Here is a 27,330-nt window from a genome sequence, read left to right as displayed (position 1 = left end):
TTCGCCCCCTCCCGGTTGCGCGTCTCCTAGCCCGACGCGCCCGCTGGAGTCACGTGACTGCCTCATCCGGGTCCTTTGCGTTCTCTCTCCCTCTCCCAACATGGCGGCCTCAGGTGAGTGAGCGGCCGAGCGCGGCCAAGGACCAGGCTGCGAAACCACTCTCGGAACCTGATCCATTGATTCCCTGGAGTTGGGGAGTGGGCGGCATTGGTTCCCTTCGGACTTGGGGGCTGCAGCAGTCTGGCGGCTTGGCCACGATAGGTTATCGCCTCGGGGTGTTTGGAGGGGAGGGGAAGAACACCTTCCCCTCCCCCTCGCACCCTTTTCACCCCGCTGCGCGAGGTTGGAGTAGGCAGTAATGGTGGACTGTGGCGTGAATTGGAGTGAGGAAGAGGCGCAGAAAAATCTGCGGGCGGCGCGAGGCCTTCTCGTAGAGGTGAAGCACTGTGCCCGCGTGAAGGCGTGGAGGAAAGGAGGAGGCGGTTGGCGCGCGGCCTGGTGCACATTAGACTAGGTCTCGGAGGCGCGAGGCCGTTGCGGAGGGGAGTGGGGGCAGAGGAATGGGGGGTGCAGTTAGAACGCGAATGCGAGTCGCGGGAGGGGCGGGGAAGCGGCGGCGCGCTTGCGCGGTAGGAGGGACGCGGGTATGGAGACCGGCGTGTCTTAAAAGCGTGCGCTAGATCCCAGATGGGAAGCTTTTACGCGCTTGTATTGCGCTTTTCTATGTCCTGCTTTATTCTATTCTCCTTTTGGTGTGTGGCCTGGCACCTGTACTCTTCCAAGGTACATGTGTTAGGTGTGGAGGCTAGAGCTACTAGAGTTAACTGGGGATAGAGAACCCCGTGTGGTCCGTCCACGTGTTGGAGGAGAGGAAGCAGTGGTGGGCACATAAATTTCCCTCTAGACTTTTTTCCTCTTATTCAATCAGGACATTTTTTTACTGAGCGCAAACTGTACGCCAGCCACGGTTCTAAGTGTTGGAGATGCAGTGGTGAAAAAGATCAGGTTTCTCCTTTTACGGTGCTTACATATTGGTTACATTTTGATAGTTCCAATGGTAGGGTTCAACTTTTATTTTTCTTAAAAAATAACTGTACAACTGCTAGGAAGTGCTCCTAAAATAATGCTTACTAGTGCCTGGAATTGGACTCTTTTTTAGACTTTGAGGGGGACCATCACTGCTATGCAAATCGACTTGAATTTGTAACAGACTTACAAGAGCAGCAGTGAGCTGTGTAACGTCTTGTAGCATCTATTTAAGTCCTGGGGGTATAGTTACTTTTCTCTGACATGACCCTGCATTCTGCAAAACATTTTTCGAATTCCTGCTGTCGCTGGACATTCATTTCTCACCCAGGAATTCATCTTCTCTATATTACAAGGGAGCTAAGGGTTATGGTTGTCTTTGGAAAATGAGAATTGAGATGCATTTGAACATAATACCCTTTATTGGTGTACCACTTGACAGTTGATCAAGCACTTTTGTGTATGTTGTCTCATTTGATCCTCTGTGAGGTAATGTAGAGAGATGGTGGTATCTCCCAGCTATGGAAAATGAAATGATTTATTCAAGGTCACACTGGCAGGTGGCAGAACAAGGTCAAAATATTGGAGACTCCTGACTCTTTACCAATTTGGAAGTACCACGGTGTCATCCTAAGTTTGGGATGCTGCCCAAAAAGCATATGCAGTTTACAAAAATGTTCATTTTTATTTTCCTGTAAGCTAGTAAATTCCTAAATATATTTTAAACTTATCGTTGTGTAAAGTATTTATTTGCCCCGGGCTTGCCATCTTGACAGTTTACTGTCATCATTAGTGAAAAGTCTATTTCCTTTCTCTGTAACTTTTATGGAGTTTTTAGAGGTGGAAGACATGATAGCAATATATGTCCTTTGTTTTACTGAGTTGCATGAAATCCAGACTGGTTCAAGGGATTTCATCAGTGATGTCCCCTTCTCTTGTTCTTCCATATTTGCCTCCTTGGAAACCCTCATCTCCTTTAATTCAGTTCAGTACATCTCTTTAGCTTGTGCTGTTGTCTGAGCACAAGGTTATATCTGACTGTCAGCCCTTGAGGAATTTGGGATTTATCAAATTTTTCCCCCTCTTTGAATCTTTTCCAACTGCATTGACTGTTGAGTCAGTTCCCAGATGTTGGAAATGGATCTTATGTTTTCTCTGAAAATACATGACACAACTTCTTAGGCTTCTTTTACTATTAAATGAGACCCAGAAATTCTTTGCAGCCATACCAATTTCCAGTGTGATCCATTATTGACCTTCAGGGCTATTGAATTAGGATGGTTTGAATTGCTGGGAAACTTGATACATTGAGCCAGGGCACTTAATTCCTTGGTTGGTTTCTTAGAAAGAATACTCCTTAAAAATATGAGGTTTTCATTTTTCTTAAATTTTCATTGTGACTATTTTAGTAGACTTGTTACAAGCCAGTTATCTCTTGAGTTCCCACTTTCCTCATCTATAAAGTGGACATAGTTTATCTGCTCTCCTCTTATAGGGAATCAAATGTGTTTGATACAAATTAACATTTAAATGCTTTAAAATTGGTAATAGTGTTGTAAGCCCATGCACGGGCCTTCCACTTGCATACTTCAAAATGCTGTTATATATGACATCTGTTTACTTTAATGGGGAGAACATGGTGACCACTGGTTGTCAAATGGTGCCGACCCTCATAGTTAAGAAATGGTTTCAAGGGTTGCTGTTATACGAGGGTACTTCAGAAAGTTTGTGGGAAAATAGAATGAAGAGATAGTACAATACGATATAACACCAAGGTCAAGGGTTTAGATCCCTGTACCAGCCAGCTGCCAAAAAAAATAATACAAATCTTTCCTTGAGCTTTTTGAAGACCCCTTGTGTGTTATTCACAAGTTCCCTATTTTCAGATCCCATTCTCTACCATGTATTTGTTATTCTGAGAGTAGGATACCCAGAGTCAGAAGGCCAAGACTAAAACTCATTAAGAAAATTCAGGGCTGACTGGTTAGCTGAGCTGGTTAGAGCATGGTGTTATAACACCAGTTTTAAGGGTTTGTATCTCTTAACTGGCCAGCCACCCAAAAAGAAAGAAAATTCAAATACAAATACAGAGAGTAGTGTCAAAGTAAAAGTGTTTCTACGTTACATCACCGAAAAAAATAAGCATGTGGTTATATGTGAGGGTACTTCAAAAAGTTTGTGGAAAAACAGAATTTAAAATAATACAAATCTTTCCACGAACTTTTTGAAGTACCCCTGTATATGTATACATATTTTAAATAACAGCTTTGAGATATAATTCACAAGCCATGTATGGCTTGAGATAGAATACTCTACTACTTTTTATTAGCCTCAGAACATCCTAGAATTGATTCTATTTTCATGATGGTAAGGGAAAGAATTGACTTGAGTGTTCAAAAGAAACCCAAATGCTTATTTGCAAATAAGTGTGTATAGGTACATTTATGAGTATACACACCTAAGTAGGTTTTGTTAAGTCCTAATGGTAGGAAAATGCCCAAAGCAAGAAGTTTAACTTGAATTTATAGCTCTTCTCTTACAGAGAAGCTCCAAGTACTTTGTGTAATGGCTAGCATGATGTGCATTGGGCACTTATTTTAATTATGTAAATGATCAAATTGAGTGTCCCTGGAAGGGTAAAGAATAGGCAATATGGCGTTTTCCTGTTTGTGTCAAGATGGAATAACTGGGCCCAGAGAAGAGAGGTCATGTAACTGAACATAGGCATTGAGATGGTGGACATTATTAGTCCTGACTTAGTCTTTATTCTCTATTATGCTAAACTATGTGCAGTAAAGGTGAGACTTCTCAGCATTATAATACTGCATTATACAAAACGTCTTTTCATGGCTGGGTTGTAAACAATGGTTTGATTAGTGTAATTCTCTGTCATTTGGGTGAGTTGATTGCATTTATATGATATTGTTTAGGGAAGCATTTGTTAGTTATAAATTAGTTTTTAATTCTGGAGAATTTGGCAGGACTCACTTTTAATAACAGCTTTATTCAGATAATAATTCATATACCATAAAGCTTATCCTTTTTTAATGTACAATTTGGTGGGTTTTAGTATATTCACAGAGATGTTCAACCATCATCACTAATTTCAGAGCATTTTCATCACCCCAAAAAGAAACATCTTACCAATTAGCAGTCATTTTCTCCCTCCCACCCCGCCACTAATCTACTGTTTCTGTGAACTTACCTATTTTGAACATTTTGTACAAATGGCGTCATATGATACATGGTCTTTTGTGACTAGCTTCTTTGACTTGGCCTGATGTTTTAAAGGTCCTTCCATATTATAGTACTTGTTCCTTTATATTGCCAAATAGTATTCCATTGTATGTATATGCTATATTTTGTTTGTCTGTTCTTCAGTTGATAGGCATTTGGACTGCTTCCCCTTTTAGGCTATTATGAATAATGTTGCTATGAACATTCCTGTACAGGCTTTTGTGACACTTTCTGTCTTTCTTAGCTTACTTAGTTACTAAAACATTCAGAGGAGTTGATAGATAAACCCATAAAATAAGTGGGACTTAGGCTAGCAAGATCTAAAATAAACTTAATTTTTTGACAAAGCCTCATTTGAATGTTAAGAGCTATGTGAATTTCCCTTCCTAGATAAGCGATATTAGTTTAAGAAAGATGCAGAAGTCGGGCTGCATTTTACGACAAATAAGCTTTATTGCTTACGGTACTTTAAGGGTCCTCTGTTTGGAAATAAAGAAATAGCCAATCTGTAGATTTTTATCATTCCCAATATCTGTCATTTGGTGCTTTTATTACTAATACAATGGAGTAATGACAAGAAAACATTCTGAAGAGAAAAGTAGGAGGAAGCATATTTTATACATGCTACAGCCTGATAATCCTGAAGATGCTTTTGTAGTCACTTCTCTGCTAGTGTACGTTATTCAGAACTAACATTTCCTTTTCATTTGTCCTTTTATTTTTTGAAGTGAAAACATCACTTAGAACAGTGGTTCTCAACTGAGGAGCAATTTTGTGATCCCAAACTCTGCCCAGGGACATTTGGCAGTGTCTGGAGACATTTTTGGTATTCATGTCTGAGTAGAGACCAGAGATAGTGCTAAAGATCCTGCAATGCACAGGACAGCCCCCCACAACAAAAAATTATTCAGCCTAAAATGTCAATAGAGCTGAAATTAAGAATTAAGCTGATTAGTTGTATTTACTTTTGTATCTGTTATAACAAATCCTGTTTGTTTATTAAGAACATAAATGTATTGACTCTTGTTTAAGGACTTCTAGATTTAAAAGTTTTGAACAATGCTTTCTTTTTAAGATTTTTTATTTAACCTATTTGGTTATACAAAGAGCTAAACAGGGATGTGGTTTTTCCGCTCCTTAGTCCATGTGGGTTTGGCCTTAAATAATTGGGACCAATTTTGTTTTGTGAGGTGATTGATTTGTTAACTTTTTAACCGTTCACATATTTAGAGAAAATTAAGGAATTGTACCAATTGAGTCATCGTGACAAGGGATTGATATACCTAGAGCATTAAACAATGCTTTTCTTATAAAGCTGCGGGGAACACTGTTGAAATCCTAGACATGCAATGAGCTTAGGTACTAGAGGAGCAAAGGTCGTGGAGGATTTAGATAACATCTTTTCTCACTTATTGGAATAAAATGGACTGGGGCAAACACTGGCACCCACTATAGGTTTCTTGATTTTGCTTTTTAAGGGCTAGTTTCTTTAAATCTCCTTATATTGTGACTGAATAAATTGTGCTATTAGATTTAAATAAGTTAGAGATCTTGTGAGAGAATTTAGCCTGTCGTTGGACACCTCACCCAACCTTAATTTCACAACCAGACAATTGGGGGCGGGGTGACAATCAGAGAGGAAGAGGAGATATATGATTTTTTTTGTTTGTTTTACAAGGGATATTTCCTACAGGGATATATGATTTGAAAAGACATTTTAAAATTAACAATGCTTTAGTATTTTTTAGACATAATGTTTGGTTTATTTTGAAATTTCAAATAACATTAAAGAAGAGTGTGTGAGACTTTTGTCAAAAGAGTCAAGGGGTAAGAGTTGAGAAACCCTGAGCTACAGAGTTATACCAATCATACCATAGGGCAGCCTAATTCCAGATTCTACTCTTCTGGTATGAACTATTTATACAGAACAATAGGGAAAGGTATACCTTACTCAGATTCTTGTTCTTATGTTGAACTTGACCTTGTTGTTTGATCTGACCACTAGTTCTATTTTTATTCTCTCAATGGCAGGACAGATTCATAATTGGATATTAGCTAATGATACTAGATTAAGCCTTATGAGGGTAAGGATCTCTAGCTAGCATCATACTAATCTCAAACACTATTTTTGAATTAAAGGACATGAAAAAGACTAAAATAAGCCTATATGCTACAAGTGTTCTACCTCATCTCGTTCAAATTAGCTTAATTAAAATTTCTCCTAGATATTTGCATTGAGCTGAGGGGAAATATCAGTGCTATAGGACCCAACTTCTGCATAACTACTTTTTTCAAAGCTGTAGAATAGATTCAGAATGTGATCTGATTGATCATAAATGTTACTTTTGGAACAGAATTGGTGTTAAATCATTTGAGAGAAATGTGGAAATTTTACATTCATGGCCATCTTTTCTTTGTATTATTACAGCCACATTTATCTGATTTGCACATTGAGACCATAGTACTTCAGGTTCTTACTATGTCCAGAATTCTGTGAGTAACATTCACAGCAAACAGGTCACCTTTATTTTCTGAAAGTTGAATTTTAAAAGAAAGGCAGACACCAAGTGAGAGAACAACCTTCAGTTAAGCAAGCGGTGAATCAAGTTACAAATACTTAGTCTCTTTGGATTGAAAATTAGATGAGAATTGGAACATGGAGGAGGAATTTATGATTATAAAAGTCATGAAACTGATCTTTGTTACAACAAAGCTACTTCCTTTCTTTTGGTGGCTGGTCGGTACAGGGGTCGAAGCCTGGAACTCAGTGTTATCAGCACCAGGCTCTAACCAACTGAGCTAACCAGCCAGCCCCTACTTACTTTTTTCTTGATCATGTAGTGGCTGCTATGGGGTCAATTCTAGAACTTCTTTTAGTCCCTTCTGCTTTTCTGAATTAGCTGTTGATCAGTGCCATCTCAAGTTCTGAGGACTGGATAGAAACACCCAGGGTCAGTACACTGAATTGAGCCATTTGGAGATTACTGAATATTTTATAACCACAGAAAACAGTTAAATGTGTTGGTTGTTGGGGTGTTCTTATATTTTCCTTTTAGTATAGTATCTCATCTTCGTATGTGGTGTTAAGGTTGGGGAGGAAGTAAATTTTTTATTAGACAGCAGAGAGATCTTGCGTATATGAGTTTTAACTATTTCAACATTTTCTTTGGGTCCGGGGCTGGCCAGTACAAGGATCAAATGTGGCCAGCCCCATTCCAGCATTTTCAAATAACAGTGAGTACAGCATGGTTATGATAACCTGCCATAGAACTAATAATAAGCAGAGGTCCTTGGGGTATAACAGGAAGAGCCATGCACGTGGTATGAAAAAACCTGGGTTTTAATTCTAGCTCTGCCATGTAATAGCTCTGTAACTTTAGGATAGTCATTTAAGCTCTCTGAGACTTAGTTTTCTTCTCTGTAAATTGATAGTTATGATTCCTTCCTTTTGTGGTTATTTTACGAGTATCAAACAATCCTCAAAAGTGCTGTGCTAAATATTTTATGTGGGGTAGGAATTTTCTTATTTATTTTATTTATGCAAGGAGCACCTAATGTGGTAATCTTATCTTAAACAGAAGTACTTGCTGAATTAAAAATCTCAAATGGTAAATGAGTAACTGTAGTAGGGAATAAAAGGTTGCCCCCCCCCAACAAAATCATACTCTCCTGAGGGACTGTTCTAGACATTGTTCTAGACATATGTATATAACGTGTGTTTACACATAATATGTATTCTACAACTTTTAAATGTTTCCCCTTACTGTTGAATTCTTTCTGTACCATTATATTGTGCTTTCTCATTAAACAATGTTACATTGTGCAACTCTCTAAATATCCGAGTATTGGTGAGTAATCTTTCTCTTGCCTTTTTAAAACAGCAAAAAAGAAGAATAAGAAGGGGAAGACTATCTCCCTAACAGACTTTCTGGCTGAGGATGGGGGGACTGGAGGAGGAAGCACTTATGTCCCCAAACCAGTGAGTTGGGCTGATGAAACAGATGACCTGGAAGGAGATGGTAATTTTTCTTTTGCTTGTCACCATACTTGGAATTTTCATTGACAAAATTTTCTAGACAGAATCTATTCTATGATAATTCATATCATTTGTAATTTGAAAGAAATTTACTCATTTTGTAGAACCTGAGATATTATCATACTTTATAGAATGTTAGCTTTAATCTCAGGCTTAGGCTATCAGACTTTGCAGTAGGGACAGTAGTGGTCATTCAGGAGAGCTTAGTAAGCTGGTTCTGGCTCTTGTATTAACAGACTTTCTCAAGTTACTGTCTTAGGCCTCATTTTCTTCATTTGGTAAGTAAGGACTAGATTATCTTTTTAAATTCTTTTTAGGTGTAAAATTCTATGGTGTCATCGTAAAGCGATGTTGCAGTACAATCTGTAAGCTGTAAGAGCCAAGGAATAATTAGTTCTAGAAATTATTAGTTATTAGTATGAAGTCAGGGTATCCCTGTGTAAATGAAAATGGTCAGAGGAAAAAGAATGAGAATTATAATTATGGTGGGAAAATACAGAAGAGTCTTTAGGGTGTCATTTGGAGAAGTTCTGTGTGTGGCCTTCAGAGAATAGGAACAGGCAGGAGCTATTTTTTATAATTATCAGGTATGACATAAATATGATTACCATCCTTTTGTTGCTAAAAACTTTTATTAGGCCAGCCCGTGGCTCACTCAGTAGAATGCGGTGCTGATAACACCAAGGCCACGGGTTCGGATCCTATATAGGGATGGCCGGTTTGCTCACTGGCTGAGCGTGGTGCTGACAACACCAAGCCAAGGGTTGAGATCCCCTTACCGGTCATCTTTAAAAAAAAAAAAAAAACTTTTATTGCAGGTTGAAAGAATACTTTTTTTGTTGTTTGGTTGTTGTTTTTTTTTTTAAAGGGAGGATAAACCGTGAAGAAAATACTCTCCTTGCCTAATAGTAGGAATATGAGAGTTATCATTAGTGGTTAAATACATTTGGAGTGAGAGGGATCCTGGTTTGAATCCTAGCTCTACTGCTTTACTATCTGTGACCCTAGGAAAATTACAGTTTACTTTTCTGTACAATGGGCACCAACCTCACAAGATTGTTAAGATAAGGTGGGATATAATTAATATAAAGTACCTAACACATAGTAACATACCATAAACAGTTGATATTTCTTTGCTGCATAAGAAGTAAGGTATCATTGTGATTCTGTTAACAAAAGCCTGGGTGTTTAAAGTTAAAGGCCTTATTATGGAAAACAGTATGGAGGTTCCGCAAACAACTACAGGTAGACCTGCCATACAATCCAGCATTCTCACTGTTGGGTATATACCGAAAGGCATGAAAATCATCATGTCAAAGGGATACCTGCACTGCCGTGTTTATCTAAGCTTTGTTTACAATAGACAAGATATGGAACCAACCTAGATGTCCATCATCAGATGACTGCATAAGGAAAATGTGGTATATTTACACAGTGAAATACTACTCTGCTGTAAAAAGGAATGAAATCCTGCCATTCACAGCAACATGGATGAACTTATTATGTTAAGTGAAAAAAGCCAGGCACAGAAAGAAATACTGCATGTCCTCATTCATAAGTGGGAGCTAAAAAGATAAATAAAAAAAAGAAAGATACAACAATCACAATAATACGTTGAACTTTCAAAAGGAGAGAACAACTGAGGTTCCCAGAGGGGGGGTTGGTAAGGGAGGAATCTTTAAAGGGCCACGAAAAACGATAACTTTGTATAATACCGAATATGCTAATTATCTTGCTTTGAGTGTCACATAGATATTGATATGAAACTCTGTACCCACAGACAGGTAAAATCAATTATGTTTCAATAAAAAATAAATAAAGATAAAGGCCTTGAAATACTTAGAAACAGAGACAATACTGAGTACTCTTTTTCCTCATTACTGTTCTGATTCTAACATTTCAGAAGCACTTTTTTCTTTGTAAAGCATTTTCTCCTTTTTTAGTCTCTTTTCTTGAGAAAGTGTGTTTAATACTTGGCAGTTAGCATGGATCCTCTTGTTCTATGACAGTAGTAAGAGAACTTTCCTCTAATTTCTTATGTTCACTCTTCTATCCTAGTTTCAACCACTTGGCACAGTAACGATGATGACGTGTATAGGGCACCTCCAATTGACCGTTCCATCCTTCCCACTGCTCCACGGGCTGCTCGGGAACCCAATATTGACCGGAGCCGTCTTCCCAAGTCACCACCCTACACTGCTTTTCTAGGGAACCTGCCCTATGATGTGACAGAAGACTCCATTAAGGAATTCTTTAGAGGGTTAAATGTAAGTGTATAAGTTTTAGGCCATTAACTAGATATTGAGGATAGTGACTAAAATAAACTAATTGTGGAATGGACAATTGCTCTTAATTGAAAAAACATCTAAAAACTAGAAATGAAATGTAGAATTAAGCAAAGTCAGGGATACAAAGAATACACTGACTTTGTGTTAGTTTTTTTTTTTTTTTTTTAAGGGTTAAATTCATATAGGTTAAAAAGCAAAAGGTATAAATAAGGCATATAGTGAAGTCTCTCTTCTATCCTGTATCAATTTTCTTCCAAGCAACAACTAGGTTCTTAAGTATTCAGAGGAATTGTTTGCACATGCAGTGATGCTTGTGTGGTCAAAAAAAAAAAGCAAAGGAACAAGAACATTGGGAAACCTTTTTTTTGTTTCTTTACTCCTTCAGATCAGTGCAGTGCGTTTACCACGTGAACCCAGCAATCCAGAGAGGTTGAAAGGTTTTGGTTATGCTGAGTTTGAGGACCTGGATTCCCTGCTCAGTGCCCTGAGTCTCAATGAAGAGGTAAAGAAAATAAGGATGGGGACTTGAGGGATGGGAGCTCACACATCTCATGTTTATCAGTCAGACTGATGCTTTTTAGGTTGAGTCTGTAGCTATTTCAAAAAAAGCCCTAGATTATTTAACGATTATATCACTTACAGTTCAGCAGTTTAGCAAGTCACATTTAACTTGAGCAATTTTAGTAGGCCCCAGTAATTCAAGAAGGTAGTGAAATGGAAAATTGTAGAAGAGACCTACCACACACCAAGTCTTTTAATAAAATCTCACATTGGTTCACTCACAGCTTTGCCTTAGCTCCTATGGCTCCTATGGCTTTCTTCAAAATGAGTAATCTGATCAATGAAGGCAGATAGAAAAATCAAGTTAATCAGTTTATTATTAAAAGGCATCTTATTTTTAGAGAAGTATTGTAATGGTGTTTTTTGATACTTGTAATTTAAGAGGGTTTGGAAACATTTCTTACTAGGGTATCATTTGTATTATACTCTTGAAATGTTTTGCATGAAAATAATAGTAAACATTTAGTCTTTATGTTTATTAACACTGCACATACCTGGCCAATTAACTCAGTTGGGTAGAGCACAGCCTTGTAAGACCAAGGTTAAGTGTTTGGTTCCCCATACAGGCTGGCCACCAAAAAACACACTGTACATAAATGTTTTCCTGTCAGATATATGAGAGGTTTATACCTGGGGGGGGAAGTCTTTTTGTTGTTGCTGTTTTCCCCTCAACTTTTATCTGTCCTTGATTGTTGAGCAGGCAGTTTCCCATGACATTTATGCCATAATTCTGTAGTCCAGATCTGCCATTTGACATGATTGAAATCAACACCTCTTACAAATACAAAAGGTCTTCAAAAAGTTCATGGAAAGGGGCTGGCCCGTTAGCTCAGTTGGTTAGAGTGCAGCCTTATAACACCAAGATCATGGGTTTGGATCCCCATATCGGCAAGCCATCAAAGGAAAAAGCGGCGGGGGGGGGGGGGGGGGCCTGGAAAGATTTGTATTATCTTTTAATTCTATTTTTCCACATGCTTTTTGAAGTACCCTTGTATTTTTGCTGTTTAACTATTACTTAACATATTGTTGTGGTCCAGATTTAGAATTACTTCATTATTTAAAGATTTTTATCAGAGTGATATTTAATATATTTTGAGGTGTTTTTAACTAAAATTGATTGTTATCCTTCTTCAACTGTATATTCTACTGTGAAATGAGGAAAAATCAGCAGTAGAATTAATTGGGTTCAAAGTGTATAAATAATGAAGGGGGGAAGGGAAATCAAAGGGTATCTCTGGAGGAACTGATTTATCCAGAGGTAATGTTGAGTGAAATAACCTGAGAGTATAGGTTGAGAGCATGCTTTATGTAATTTTGCTGGTGCATAATAGGGGCTGTGTAAATGTTTGGATAAATAATTGCCATGGCCCCAGACATGCCTATTATTTAGCTAATTGGGAATTATTTGTAATTTATTACACTTGATAAATTGCCCTGGATAGTTAAAAAGTTAATTTTGTTCTGTGAAATTTGGCTTTGTAAAAATAGTAAGATACTTGGCCCAATACTCATTTAAGGCCAACTTAATTCTAAGTGGTTATTTTAGTTTTCACGTCTTTATAAAGGATTCTTTAGCCAACAAATTGGAGTGTTGGCTAGATTACAGTGGTTTTCCTTTGTCTTCCTTCCCCCAGTGCTTCCGCTATGCCTAGACGTTCAAGGTCATTCATGGGATTTGTGCATAATAGGGCAACAGGTTGGTTAATATGGTCCTATGCTCTCAGTCTCTAGGTAACAGGAGAATTCGAGTGGACGTTGCTGATCAAGCACAGGATAAAGGTAAGGAAACTGGTAGAAATTTCATGTTTGGGGCCGGCCCCGTGGCGCACTCGGGAGAGTGCAGCGCTTGGGAGCGCAGTGGCGCTTCCGCCACGGGTTCAGATCCTATATAGGAATGGCCGGTGCGCTCACTGGCTGAGCGCGGTGCGGGCGGCACCAAGCCAAGGGTTGCGATCCCCTTACCGGTCACAAAAAGACAAAAAAAAAAAAAGAAATTTCATGTTTGGTAATGGTCCTAGGATGACAAAGCACAGGTGTTCTTTCCCAGAAAGTTTTGTCAGAGGTAGTGGTGGGCCTGCCTGAATCAAGAGTGACAGTTCTCAACCAATTTTGCCCCTTGGGACTTCTGGCAATGTTTGAAGACATTTGGATTGTCACAACTGGAGGGTGTGCTGCTGCTATCAGCACTCCCTCCAGGGAGAATCTAAGTGTGAGGAAAGGAATCACCCAGTTGAGGTGGAGAGTGCACTTATGGGGACTGGGGCAACTTCATGAGGATGATATGATATAAAAGAGACAAATATGGTACAATGAGGAGGTTTTTCTATGTGTGTGAGAAAATTTGGACACAGTATTAGGAGCTAATTTGTGGTTTTTCGTTTTAATACGTCTGTAGACAGGGATGATCGCTCTTTTGGCCGAGACAGAAATCGAGATTCTGACAAAACAGATACAGACTGGAGAGCCCGTCCTGCCACAGACAGCTTTGACGACTACCCACCTAGAAGAGGTGATGATAGCTTTGGAGACAGTAAGTTCATTTTTATGAAGTTAGTTTCTTCTCTGCTCTGTAGGGTTATTTAGTAATAGCATATATGTATTATTGTAGATCACATTGGCAGATAGAAGGGAGAATATAGTAGAGTAGAAATATTTTGGGTAATATCCAAAAGAATTGATGATACAGAAAAAGAATTTGATAAGTTCATAATTTTTTGAAAACCTTACAAAACAGAGTAAAAGGGATGGGCATTTCTCCCGTTTTTGGAGATGATTATTTATAAAGAAACCCAACGAATTCTGCAAAGGAAGCTACTTGAACCAAGTAAGAGTTCAGCAAGGTTGCTGGGAAGAACAGTATACAAAGATCATCAATTACATTACTATAAACTAACAGCGAACAATCAAAAAGTAATTTTTAAATAACTTTTAAAGTTAACGAAATTCATTCACTTAAATACTAGGTGTCTATCATGTGCTGATACTATTCTAGACTCAGGATACAGCAATGAACAAAAACAGACAAAAAAATCCTGTCATTGTGCTTACATTATAGTGGAGGAGAGAGACTATATGAATAAGTAAAATACAGTTCAGGTGGGGAAAGCTGGAAAAAGACTAAACACTTTATAATTATTAGAAAAATGGAAAGAACATGTTCAGTAAAGAAATGAGTAAGTAGTGGTTTGTCTTTATAATGGAATACTTTATAACACATGTAACAGTAGGGATAAGATTCAGAACCTGTCATATTGAGGAGGAGAAACAAATAAGGGTAAAAATTTTAAAACAAGGACTATTAGCTCACTTGGGAGAGCATGGTGCTGGTAACACCAAGGTCACAGGTTTGGATCCTCATACCAGCAGCCACTGCCACCACTAACACCACCAACAAAAACAAACAAAACCCTAATATCTAAGTTGTAAAAATATAAAGATATGCATGGTAATGTAACCACTCCCGTGATTGTAGATGGGGGTTGAGGAGAATCCTGTTTCTGTAACATACTACTTTTAAATTTAAAAACTGAAATAAACATGACAAGATATTGACATTCAGTAAATCTTAAGTTTGTTATAATTGCTTCTTTAATTTTCTTTATGTTTGAAATATTTTAAGTAAAAAGAAATGGAAAAAACAACTTAAATTCACAAACATTTTGATTTTGTGAGACACCTAGTGAGCTCTATACCAAATATAATTGGGGAAGCAGTAAGAGATATATAGATGGTCCTCAACTTAATGGTGGTTTGACTTAAAGATTTTTTGACTTTATGATAGTGTGAAATCCATATGCATTCAATAGAGACTACTTTGAGTATCCATACCACTATTCAGTTTTTCACCTTCAATGCAGTATTCAATAAATTACATGAGTTATTCACTTTATTATAAAATATTCTTGTGTTAGATGATTTTGCCCAGCTCTAGACTATATATGTTCTGAGCATATTTAAGGTAGTCTAGGCTAAGCTATGAGTTTGGTAGGTTTATTAAATGCATTTTCTACTTAAAATATTTTCAATTTATGATGGGTTTATTGGAATGTAACCCCATCATAAATCAAGGAGCATCTGGGTAATTTCTATTAGAGGAAAGTCCTCCTCAACCTAATAAGATATAGAGGAAAGAAAAAGGAATGGGGCAGAGGTCGGAAGGAAGAATCTGACTTTACAATCAAATCTTTCCAACCCAACAAACCCTTGGAGAGAGCTATCTGGGGTACTTCACTTCAGCCTTTATGCAAGAAATTCTCTTGTTAACAGGAAGAAATGGCTCTTGAACGACGAAGCAGACAGCCAGACCAAAGGTTCTGTTTTGACTGACTGTTTTCTCACCTGGCCTGGCCTCTATAGGGATTGAGGATCCAAACCCTTGACCTTGGTGTTATAGTACCATGCTCTGACCAGCTGAGCTAACCAGTCAAACTCACATGTCTTTTAATTTATAAAATTTAAAATACCAGGGAATGTTATATCTGGTCACTGAAAAAAAGGATGTAATTTCCAAAGTGAAATAATTGTTTAAAAGGCAGCAGTCATAAAAACAAGATTTCTGTTTGGCCCATGCACACAAATTATTACCCATCAAATGTTTGCAGGTTATTAGTCTGCTGATATTCAGAAATTGAGGTTTTTCACATAAAAATCTGAGTTTCTAAAAGATACAGCAATAGTCACCTGGAACTAAATAGCAGCTACCTTTTTTACAAATAACTATACTGTACAGTTTGCCAGTCATTTTATAATAGCTTCTTGGTATGGATGCCCCATAATTTATTTGCTTTGTAGCTTGTGTGCTTCACAATTCTGCTATTATAAACAATATTGCAATGAATGTCCTTGTACATGTATCTTTATCATAAATCCCATTATTTCCTGAGGATAAATTTCTATAAATTGAATTGTTGGCCCAGGGGGTATACATGATTTTAAACCTTTTAATGCATAGTTCTGAAACAACTTGGAATGTTTGTACTATTTTAAACTTTGATCAGTAGTGCAGGAATTGACTTATGCTCCTAAACTTTTCCAGCACTAGATGAGTCATGTATTTTTGATCTTTGCCATTTTGATTTTTGGAAAATGAGATCCTATTAGTTTTAGTTTCTGTTGCTTAGGTAATAGACAATTAATTCTTAGTCACCTGTCACATATATTTTTCCCATTAGTGGTGTACATATGGTTTTTGCATGCTAAACTTTGAAAGTAGTTTTGGGTTCTTTGGCATCAAGCACAGAAGATTCCAACTATATTCTTCTTGTGTTTTGTGCTTGCATTTTTTTTTTTATATTTAAACTTTCATCCTTCTGGAAATTTATTATGGAATATGGAGAGGTTTTCTTTCTTTTTTTTTTTTTTCAAATCCTATATAAGATGACCATTAAGGGGATCTCAACCCTTGGCTTGGTGTTGTCAGCACCATGCTCAGCCAGTGAGCCAACCGGCCATCCCTATATAGGATCTGAACCCGTGGCCTTGGTGTTACCTGTACCGCACTCTACCGAGTGAGCCATGGGCTGGCCCCAAGAGAGGTTTTCTTTCCATCTGTCCATCCTGCCCCTTCACTGCCGCCCCGCCCTCCCCCCCAAAAAAAAAAAAAAAAACGTTGTTAGCCCAGCAGCATTATTTCTCCAGGGAAATTTTTTGAAGAAATCAAATAAATACTGAGAAAAATTTAATTCAACACAGATTTTTCCATTTTGGAAATAATATGGTTTATCTTTATAAAAACTGAGACATAGTGGTGAATAGGAACTCATGAAACCAAATTGATCTAATGGGTTACCATGTTTCTTTCTATTAATGGTGTCAAAGAAAAAGGGATGGTCTTACCTGTCTCTTTTCTCTCTAGAGTATCGAGATCGTTATGATTCAGACCGGTACCGGGATGGGTACCGGGATGGCCCACGCCGGGATATGGATCGATATGGGGGTCGGGATCGCTATGATGACCGAGGCAGCAGAGACTATGATAGAGGTAATTATAAAACAATTAAGTTAAATTGTTTTCTTTCAAGAACTCATTTTTTTGCCTTTTTTTCCCCTCTAGTGTGATGACTGCAATTTGGGATATATTTACAGGCTATGATTCCAGGATAGGCAGTGGCAGAAGAGCATTTGGTAGTGGGTACCGTAGGGATGACGACTACAGAGGAGGTGGGGACCGCTATGAAGACCGATACGACAGACGGGATGATCGGTCATGGAGTTCCAGAGATGATTACTCTCGGGATGATTATAGACGTGATGATAGAGGTAATCATTTTCTTTTGCTTACTCAATGAAGCAAACACTGGGAGAGTAAAAAATTTGCAGTTTTGTTTCAGGTTCCTGAAATGGGCACAAGTATAATTTACACGATTAAGGGAGGCAGTTAAAATTTATTGAATAAACAGTATAAAAGGAAAAAAAAATTTGCCAGACATTATTATAGTGTGATCTCAATTAATAAATTACACTTAAAAAAATAGATGGTGTCAGGCCCCATTTTTCAAGTAAAGGAAATGAAACTCAGATTAAACAGTCTCATAGCCATTAATTGGCACTATGGGGTTTAAATGCCAAGTGTTACTGATTTCAGTGCCATCATACCACAGTAATAGATGTTTGTTCATTAATGGTGAGATTTCAGTGCACCTATTCTAAAATTACGCCCCTAATGCTATTATAACATATAAAACATATACTGTGTTACAAAACTGAGCCATCAGAAATTATTGGTAAATGTCCACCATTTGTGTTCTAACTTTAGTGATATCATCAAAAAGGTTAAGGTATTTGGCCTAGAATGTTTTATGTCTTTAATTATTTAACACCCCTGTTATTAGTCCTGAACTTTGTGCCAAGGGCTTTATTTCCATTATCTCCTTTAATTTCCCAAGAAAGGAAGCTAGACCTGGATGACAGTGAGGTGACAAATTTATGAGAGCCATATGGAAATTCTACGGTGGTAAAGTCTTTTCTTCTCCCTCAAAGACACAAAACAAAAAAGTTTTAATTTTTTTTAACATTAATTCATTCTTAAAAAGCATGGCTGGGGGCCGAGCCCGTGGCGCACTCGGGAGAGTGGCGACGCTCGGAGCGCGGCGACGCTCCTGCCGTGGGTTCGGATCCTATATAGGAATGGCCGGTGCACTCACTGGCTGAGTGCCGGTCACGAAAAAGACAAAAAAAAAAAAAATTTAAAAAAATTTTTAAAAAAAAAAAAGCATGGCTGGTATCTATTTCCACAAGCAAGAAGCCTAAAAATAATAGCTAGCATTTATTGAGCATTTGCTGTGTGCCAACAATAAACTGAATGCTCATACAAGTATTGTTTAATCCTAATTCTATACAGTATAGATAATGTTATCATCTCTACTTTACAAGTGAGAAAAATGGAGGCTCAAGACCTCGTTGACTCCTGACCCTTCCCTCTCTCACACTGTTCCTTACCTCCCCTAATAGTTGCATGCCTGATTTTTTTTTTTTCTTGTATGATTTCACACACACCCCACACACACACTCCCTCTGAGATCAGCCCCACTAGTCTTGAGTCATTGCCACTACCTTTGGTGGGGCCTCATTGCTGTACCCACATTACTGGGCATTTGTCTCCTAGCAGATTTCCCTGCCTTGCTCCATTCTTCACATTGGCCCTGGTTGTCTTTCTGGAACAAGATCAAGATTATTCTCCTCCTTTTAGACCTTCCTAGTCTTCCCATGGCCTGAAAGATATCCCTTTGTTTCTCTACCTTTAATGTACAGGTGCCTTCGCTGTTTGCCTACAGTTTACTACCTTGGCATTATCTCCCACTCCTTCCACATCTGTCCTGTTAGGTACATGCTCAGCTTTCAAGACTGCTCAAGTGTTACCACTTTGAACCCTTCTCAGGCTTCCCCAAACACAGTCCCAATTTGGTATCTTTCATATAGATTAATCTGTTTTGTAGAACTTAGCATAATGTACACTGTTTTGCTCTGACTCACCCACTAAATTGGGCTCCTTGTAGGCAGGGAGAAACCTAACCATCATATTTCTGGCCTTACACAGTATCTAACATACAGGTGCTGGATAAATTATTAAGTGGATAAATGAAATTCTTAAAGGAAGAAGGGGACATAGTGGGAGGAGCTGTAGAGTTGCTTCAGTAATGGATTTATTCTCTGGTCTACCAAAATATTATATACCTTATATGAGCAACTCCTTCTGAGCCCCTATTTTATTTATAAAATTGAAGACAAATACCCCTTCACAAAGACAGATTAAAAATGTGTCTCAAAAACTCTATAAACTCAATTTGAAGCCGTTATAGAAAATTTAAATCTTGCTAAACAATGATTTTCAGAAATATAATTTCCTTAGATTTATCTTTAAAGTATTCTGACAATTGGATTAAGAAAGAAATCATTGGACCTTGAGAGAATTATATTAAGTGAAACAAGTCAGGCACAGAAAGAGAAATACCACATGTTCTCACTTATTGGTGGGAGCTAAAAATTAATATATAAATTCACACACACACACGCACACAAACCGGGGGGGGGGGAGAAGATATAACAACCACAATTATTTGAAGTTGATATGACAAGCAAACAGAAAGGACATTGTTGGGGGGAGGGGGGGAGGGAGAAGGGAGGGAGGTTTTGGTGATGGGGAGCAATAATCAGCCACAATGTATATCGACAAAATAAAATTTAAAAAAAAATAAAAAAAATAAAAATAAAAAATAAATAAAAAATAAAAAAGAAATCATACTCCTTTAGGTTTATATGTTCAGTGTTGCATGCTTTGTCCTATGACTTGCTTTTCAGATTTATATTACACACAGATGAGTATAACAACTAGAGTCTCCCCTATTGTATTTTTACAAGCTCTTCTGAACCTACTGAAGATACCCATCTCCCAGACCAGATTTTTGAACAATATACTTTGGTCCATAGTTTATCATAGTCGAAATGTTCTTCCCCAGTAAAAGTAATCATGATAAATGATTAATTTACCACTTAAATTTTTACCATTTTTAGTCTTTCCCATGGTGTTGGTGCTGCCACATGGATGTGGTAGAAGAAAGATTAATTAAGCTACCCATTTTGTAATGATCTCTCATCTGCCTTCTCTGCTGGATTGGCTATGCCACTAACCTTTATCCCATATAGCATCTCATAAGAGCTATGTCTGGGAATCTGCCTTTCAGCCATCAGCTTCTGATGATTTGGAAAACCATTACTTAGAGTTTCATTTAACTTAGGTCCCCCCCAAAGACCCAAACTGAATCTAAAGCCTCGGAGTACTCCTAAGGAAGATGATTCCTCTGCTAGCACCTCCCAGTCCAGTCGAGCGGCTTCTATCTTTGGAGGGGCAAAGCCTGTTGACACAGCTGCTAGAGAAAGAGAAGTAGAAGAACGGCTACAGAAGGAACAAGAGAAATTGCAGCGTCAGCTGGATGAGCCAAAACTAGAACGACGGCCTCGGGAGAGGTAAGGGTATCTTCAATTATGGATTTCCCATCTGTGAATCCAGCAGTTCTTAATAGGGACATTGCATCCCCAGGGGGCATTTGGGAAATTTATATGGTTATTACTGGTTGTTGCTGATTAGCATTTAATGGGCTAGGGTGTTAGGCAGTCTGTAGTATATGGTACGGTTTCACGTAATGAAGAGTTGTTCCCTGTCCCTCACAAATTGCAAAAGGCCTACTGGGCTAAACGAACCACAAATACAAATTGGTGACACTTTAATACAGGAGGGAGCAAATTATGGCCTTTGCCTGTTTTTGTAAATAAAGTTTACCTGGCCTTTTAAGAAAAAAATTTGCCAGCCCCTGCTTTAATAAGTGTTATTTCAGGATTAAAGTATTTATTATTAAAAGGTGACGTTATATCCAATAGGGTAGAAACTTCCTATAATAAAATGTCTGAAAAACTAGGCCTTGATATTAATGACTTGTAGAATTATGCTAAAAGTAAGGGAGGGCAATATTGTAGATTATGTAGGAGAGTGTTCTTAACCTTATTAGCTGATTCTGGCTGAAGTATTTGGACCAAAGTGTATCTTAATGTCTGCAGCTTTCAAATCATTTCAGGAAAAGATAAATGTATATACACATGCACCCATAGATAAAAGCAAGTGTGATAAAATATTAATAATAAGTGATGGTTCTTGAGGGATCATCATGGGTCCAGGTGACCTTCAAGCCGGACATAATATATTTTATTAAATTTCATTTGTATAGACACCCAAGCTGGCGAAGTGAAGAAACTCAGGAACGGGAACGGTCAAGGACAGGAAGTGAGTCATCGCAGACTGGGACCTCAGCCACATCTGGCAGAAGTAAGTCAGACCAGGGTGGGTATCATATTATTGCCATTTTCCATAAACTATTCATATCCAAATTATGCAGAGACTTTGCAGTATTGAGGACAGTTATGAACTCTTTGAGTTAGCATTGGGTGTTCAGAGTTTCACTTCTCCTACTCTGACAAATCTGAGAAATGGAATAGACTTAGATGATCTTTTTAATCATCTGCACTAAAGAATATACTTGACTGTTAGATTTTTTTCCTACATTTTATGTCTTGACATCTTAGAATTTTGTTTGTTCAGAGCAGTCATAGACCTCGAGTTCTGTGTGAGCTGTTCCCAGGGCCAGCCTTTTTTTTTTCCCCACCAACAGAATTAGGGCCAGCCTTTTTTGATGTTGTATATGACCAGAGCAGTGTTCTCTATGAGTAATATTTTGGTTTTCATTCCTCTTCAGTAACTACTGATTGATCACAAACACTTTTAGTGTTTTGGGTACCTGAATGGTTCAATGGTAATATTTCCTCTCTCTTGCTGTGATCCATTGTTTTTTAAGGTCTTTCCTCCCACCTCTAAATTGATTTGTACTTGAGCATTTCAAAATACAGTTCAAGGCTGAAGTGATTGGGAAATTCATCCAAGTGTTGTAGGAGTTTTGTGGAAGTTATTCATACTGAAGTAGTCTCTTAGTAACAGAATGTAATGACCCTTTTTGTGGCTATGTAGAAGTATGATATTGTTGGATTGATTTGTATACCTACTTCTATGGAGCTTGCACTTAAAATATCAAAAGAATTTGGCAAAACAGGCTCATAGTTTTAAGGAGATACTTAATGCCTTTTTTTTTTTTTCCTGGCAGCTAGCCAGTAAGGGAAAGTGCTCTCTTTAAAAAACACACGTATGTTCTGTTTTCCATACGTGTATAAATGTCATTGTATCACAATCCATGTGTGTGTGTTGAGCTTCTAAGTTGGAATTGAGCAGTGGTTACTTATGTTTGGGGTTTCATCGTAGGTCCCTTCATACGCATATACATACCACTCTTTAGGTAAGGATGTTTTTTGGTTTTTTTTTTTTTTAAAGATGACTGGTACGGGGATCTTAACCCTTGACTTGGTGTTGTCAGCACCACGCTCTCCCAAGTGAGCTAACCGGCCATCCCTATATAGAGATCCGAACCCGTGGCCTTGGTGTTATCAGCACCACACTCTCCCAAGTGAGCCACAGGCCGGCCCAGTAAGGACTTTTTAAAACACTGAGAATGTGGAAAGGCTATAAATCCTAAAATAAAGGATGCTGTCTCATTCCTAGGAAAGGTCAGATGCTATCCTTTAGAGTGTGTACACATTATTTTTCCTTCTTCTCTGTGTATCAGTAAGACATTTTTCTCACTGACATTTGGAAACCACTGGTTTAGGGGTTACTTCATTTATGGGGAGTCAAATTAGGGTTCCCTTTAAGAATAATGATGGAAAGCAGTAAACCTGGATGTGGACCATTTTTCACTCTTTTGAGAGCCTCCTAGATTCCTGTGCAATAAGTTTTTTTGTTTTTTTCTTCCTGATCATTTGACCTTCCCACTCTGACTTCACAGATGCACGAAGGAGAGAGAGTGAGAAGTCTCTAGAAAATGAAACACTCACTAAGGAGGAAGACTGTCACTCTCCAACTTCTAAACCTCCCAAACCTGATCAACCTCTAAAGGTAATGCCAGCCCCTCCACCAAAGGAGAATGCTTGGGTGAAGCGAAGTTCTAACCCTCCTGCTCGATCTCAGAGCTCAGACACAGAGCAGCAGTCCCCTACAAGGTGAGTCAGCATGGAAATATCAGTTGGGTAGCCACAGAATCTTAAATATTGTGGTATCACGGTGGGAAATGACTTATGCAGTGTTGGCCTTATATAACATCTTATAAGTTATGTTGTCTTTTTGTTCTCATAGTTCAGATTCAGTGGTGTGCTGGAACTGGCTCGTGAGAGCCAATTGTTCAGTTTTCTGGAGTTTTGATAGCCAGTTGACATGACTTTGGTGGCTTGAAATCAGCTGTGATGACAGTATTAATGCCACAGAAATCTGCAAACACTATAAATCAGGCATCCCCCTGCCACATGTTGGCAGTATGACCTTGGGGGTTACTTCACTTCTTTAAGTCTTAGATCTCTAGTCTTCTCTCATTTATAGAGAGAATGATGTATACTAAGCTTGCATGATTGTGATGATTCTCAAGTATATGGGATTTACTGAGTGTTCAATTATTATTTTCATTGTCTTTCTTATCTTTTAACATTCTGTAATGTTATACAGGTGTGTTTGTTTTCCATAAAGCTTAACTGTTCGGCGAGTGATAAGTTTCTTATTCTCTCCCTGAAACAACTGAGTGTGATTACATGTTTTCCTTCTAGTGGTGGTGGAAAAGTAGCTCCAGCTCAATCATCTGAGGAAGGACCAGCAAGGAAAGGTGAGACCATACCAAGGAAAACAGGTTTTTTGCCTAGATAAAGGCCTATATAAAAAGTCTTCCAGAATCAAGAAATTTTGAACTGCAGTATATCTTGCTCCAGATTTTGTTAAAGGTTCTTGGATTATCTACCATTCCCTGCCAGTAGAGGGCAGGAGTGGCCTCTTTGGAGAAAGCATGATGCCCTGCCCTTTCCTGGTAGAACATTTCTTTGAAGGGGGAAAAAATCGGAAGGAAATAAACATGTTCAGCCCAGATTAGAAATGTCACCATCAGCAAGGCCAGGGTCACTATACAGCGTCATAGCCCTCATTTCCAGCTTGTTTATCATGATGGTGTAACTCTACAGTGGAACTTTTTCATGGCTCTTGTGTGGTTTTTATGTGTATGTGTGATATATAGAGGTCATGCAAAGAAGGGCTTTAGGAAACCAATATGGGTTAGGGTGAAGTTTAATACCTCTCAGTACATATGGGCGCAATTTTCTTCAGCTTAAGGGACATCTAGGAGAGGAAGAGTGATTAATTTACTTGCCTTTGATTTGTGTTTACATTTCTGCCCAAGCAGATGAAAATAAAGTAGATGGGATGAGTGTCCCAAAAGGCCAAACTGGGAACATCAGCCGTGGTCCAGGAGATGGAGGGAACAGAGACCACTGGAAGGAGTCAGATAGGTATGCATGTTCTCTTTTTCCGATCATTTGTAGATCTTTATCTGATGTTAGATGCACATGTCTAGGAAGTTCTTGGTTCTCCAAGCACTGCCACATCTCTCACTGTGAACAACATATAGACAGCTACAATTCTGAGAATCTAGAAATAATGCAATGATGTGGTTTTATGCTTACATCTCTACAGGAAAGATGGCAAAAAGGATCAAGACTCCAGATCTGCACCTGAGCCAAAGAAATCTGAAGAAAATCCAGCCTCCGTAAGTGTTAAAGGCTTGCTCTCAACTTCCCATAACTCACATTTGTCAGTGGCCTCCTTTACATTTGGGACTGCAGAGTGCTTGGAAATAAGGCATTGGTATTTGTTCGAAGTAGTGAAAGAAGTTTAGATTTGCTTTTTTCCGTTTCCACCTTTCTCCATGCTCATCCTTTCTGCAAGTTTAAAAGGTGGTGTGGGACAGTGATGTGAACACATGTGCCTCTGGCCCTCTTTCCCTAACTTCTCTCCAGTGGAGAACGCTGATGAGCATGGAAGTGGATTTAGTCTGGACTGTCATCCCCCATCTGCCAAAGTATCAGTTTCCTGTTTCTTGGTTTTTGATGTGAGACTTCAAGGCCTTCATATTCTTGTCACTCTCATCCATTATAGAAGTTCAGTTCTGCAAGCAAGTACGCTGCTCTCTCCGTTGATGGTGAAGACGAAAATGAGGGGGAAGATTACACCGAATAGACCTCTACATCCTGTGCTTTCTCCAAGTCTCTCTCCATCCTGGAACATTCGAGAGCAAATCAAACCTCTATCCAGACAAGACAAAATAAAACTCACCATCTCCTGGAGACCTTTCTTAACTTTTTTTTTTTAATGAAATGAAATTCTTTTGCATGCTGCTGCAGCCTTTTAAAGTATTGAAGTAACTGGAGAATCGTCAATGTAGCCAGAGAAGAAAGAGAGTACAGCTTCTTAATGGAAAAGTTGTGGTGCATTTTCATGACACCATGCAGTTGCCTGTGTGATTAGTGCCTAGGGGCCTCCATTTAGCAGAAATGGTAATGACAGTGATACAACGTCTGGAATCTGTTTGGGCAGTAGGAGAAGTATAAGGAAGAGTGCGAGGTTTCTACCTTTTGATTATTCTTATCCTATTGTGGCAAATATGAATTCTCAAACATTATCTGAATAAATTTTCCATCTTTGGAAAGGTAGATTTAGTCTCTCAAGTTGTTTTAGTCTCCAGGAGGCTGCCAGCCCCTCCTCCTATTTAAGTCTGAGTTATTGGGGCCAGCCTAGGGGGAATTCCTTCATTTTTTTACCCCCCAGGGGGGTAGTTGGGAGTGAGACTACAGGCCGCTAAAGAATAGGACTGCTTGGGGACCAAAATAAATGAGAAAATCGTGGTTTGAAAAGAGGCTTTTGGGAGTCAATTCTTTTGTACCAGGTAATAGGGGAAAATGGTGTGACCTCAAATAAACACATGAATGGTAATTTCCTGGAGCAGGAAGCACTTAGGGTCGTGGGAATTCCCAATCTTTAGAGTGTCCTGGTTTTACCCTTCCCAAACACTATCCTTGCCAAAAGTTCAAATATATCCACAATCTGTTGAAACCTTGAACCTTTAAAAATTTAGACTCCTGTCATTGTCTTATGTTCTTCATGTTACTCTTACCTCCCAAAAAGCAATCTATTTAAGTTGTCACATACCTGATCTCTTAGGCATTTTATATCAGCCACTGGGAGCTGTGGAATGAGAAATCAGTGCTTTTCTCAGGCAAATCAGCTAGCTCCTTGATGGCTCTTGACACTCACTCCTTCCCTCCATTCGTGCCTGCTCCTGCTGCTTTGACTCCCTTTATAGATCAGAATACTCTCAAGTTGATCGTCTTGTGTGTTGAATAAGGTTGGATAAGTAGGGACAGTTAAATTGGGAGCTTTCTTACACCCTTGATTGGATTTCTTTTGTTTATTTTTTTATAGTTTTTTTCTCCACTTAAATCCCACACCAGTGCTTGGATCTGTAATGTGTCCTAGACCAATATGTGGTGGTGGTTTTTGTTTTGTTTTTAAGCTTCCCTTGAGAGAATAAGCAATAATGGAGAGAACTATTTAACAAGGTCCTGGTTTCTTCTGTAACACAGTAGCTTAACTTGCCTGCTTTTATATGCATCTTTGTAAGGGTCAACTTGGTAGATGGTATCCTTCCCCATCGTAGGCAGTATTGGTACCTGCAGAGAAGTGACACCGTGTTCTCTTGTTTGCAAGCCCATTTCCCCAGCAGTCCTAGGTTAGACTCTATCCAGCCATTCAAGGAATGTGGGTTTGTGTGTGCTGCAGCAGTGGGCATAATGAATCATTTACCCAGTGGTCAAAAGGTATACCAAGTGAATTAACTTTAAATAATTGGCATGGGTGGCTAGTAGCTAGGAAGTGGGCTTTTAGAGAGAAATATCCAAGGTTGAAAGGGGTTTCTTATAAACCATTGGTTGTAGATAAAAGGTAGGGTTTGCCCTCTTCATGTCTACTCCTTCCAAATAGTTTATTCAAAACAGCTGTTTTGTCCCACTCCCTTACTTTGCCCTCCTGTTAAAATAGTAACAAGGATTGATTTATGTCCCGCTCCTGAATACGTGTAAAATTTGTACAAAAATATCTTCTATGAAAATGATTTGTAATCTGTAGACTTAATATCTGGGAGATGTCTTGAGATGTAAAATCCCATCCTTTGGGTTGTGGGTTTTTTGTTTTCTCCAAATAAATCTGATCTTTAAAGTTCA

General features: G+C 38.5%; 1 protein-coding gene across 2 annotated transcripts; it reads left to right on the top strand.

Moving 5' to 3' along the window:
- Window positions 1–27,330, top strand: EIF4B (eukaryotic translation initiation factor 4B). Of its 2 annotated transcripts, none has more exons than XM_063074981.1 (15): window positions 1–113; window positions 8,145–8,282; window positions 10,358–10,566; window positions 10,973–11,089; window positions 12,873–12,927; window positions 13,544–13,678; window positions 17,003–17,128; window positions 17,233–17,406; window positions 20,382–20,610; window positions 21,366–21,478; window positions 23,028–23,241; window positions 23,836–23,891; window positions 24,459–24,564; window positions 24,749–24,821; window positions 25,211–27,330. In XM_063074981.1, exons 1-15 carry the CDS (start codon window positions 101–103, stop codon window positions 25,289–25,291), a joined length of 1,839 nt encoding a protein of 612 aa, XP_062931051.1. In that variant the 5' UTR covers window positions 1–100; the 3' UTR covers window positions 25,292–27,330. The 2 variants fall into 2 exon arrangements, with proteins under 2 accessions (XP_062931051.1, XP_062931052.1); XM_063074982.1 differs by having other exon boundaries at window positions 3–113; window positions 21,366–21,463.

The sequence above is a fragment of the Cynocephalus volans genome, chromosome 12 (assembly GCF_027409185.1).
Source record: "Cynocephalus volans isolate mCynVol1 chromosome 12, mCynVol1.pri, whole genome shotgun sequence".
NCBI lineage: Eukaryota > Metazoa > Chordata > Mammalia > Dermoptera > Cynocephalidae > Cynocephalus > Cynocephalus volans.
The sequence above is the reverse complement of the archived record's forward strand: the minus strand, read 5'-3'. Positions and strand labels throughout refer to the sequence as shown.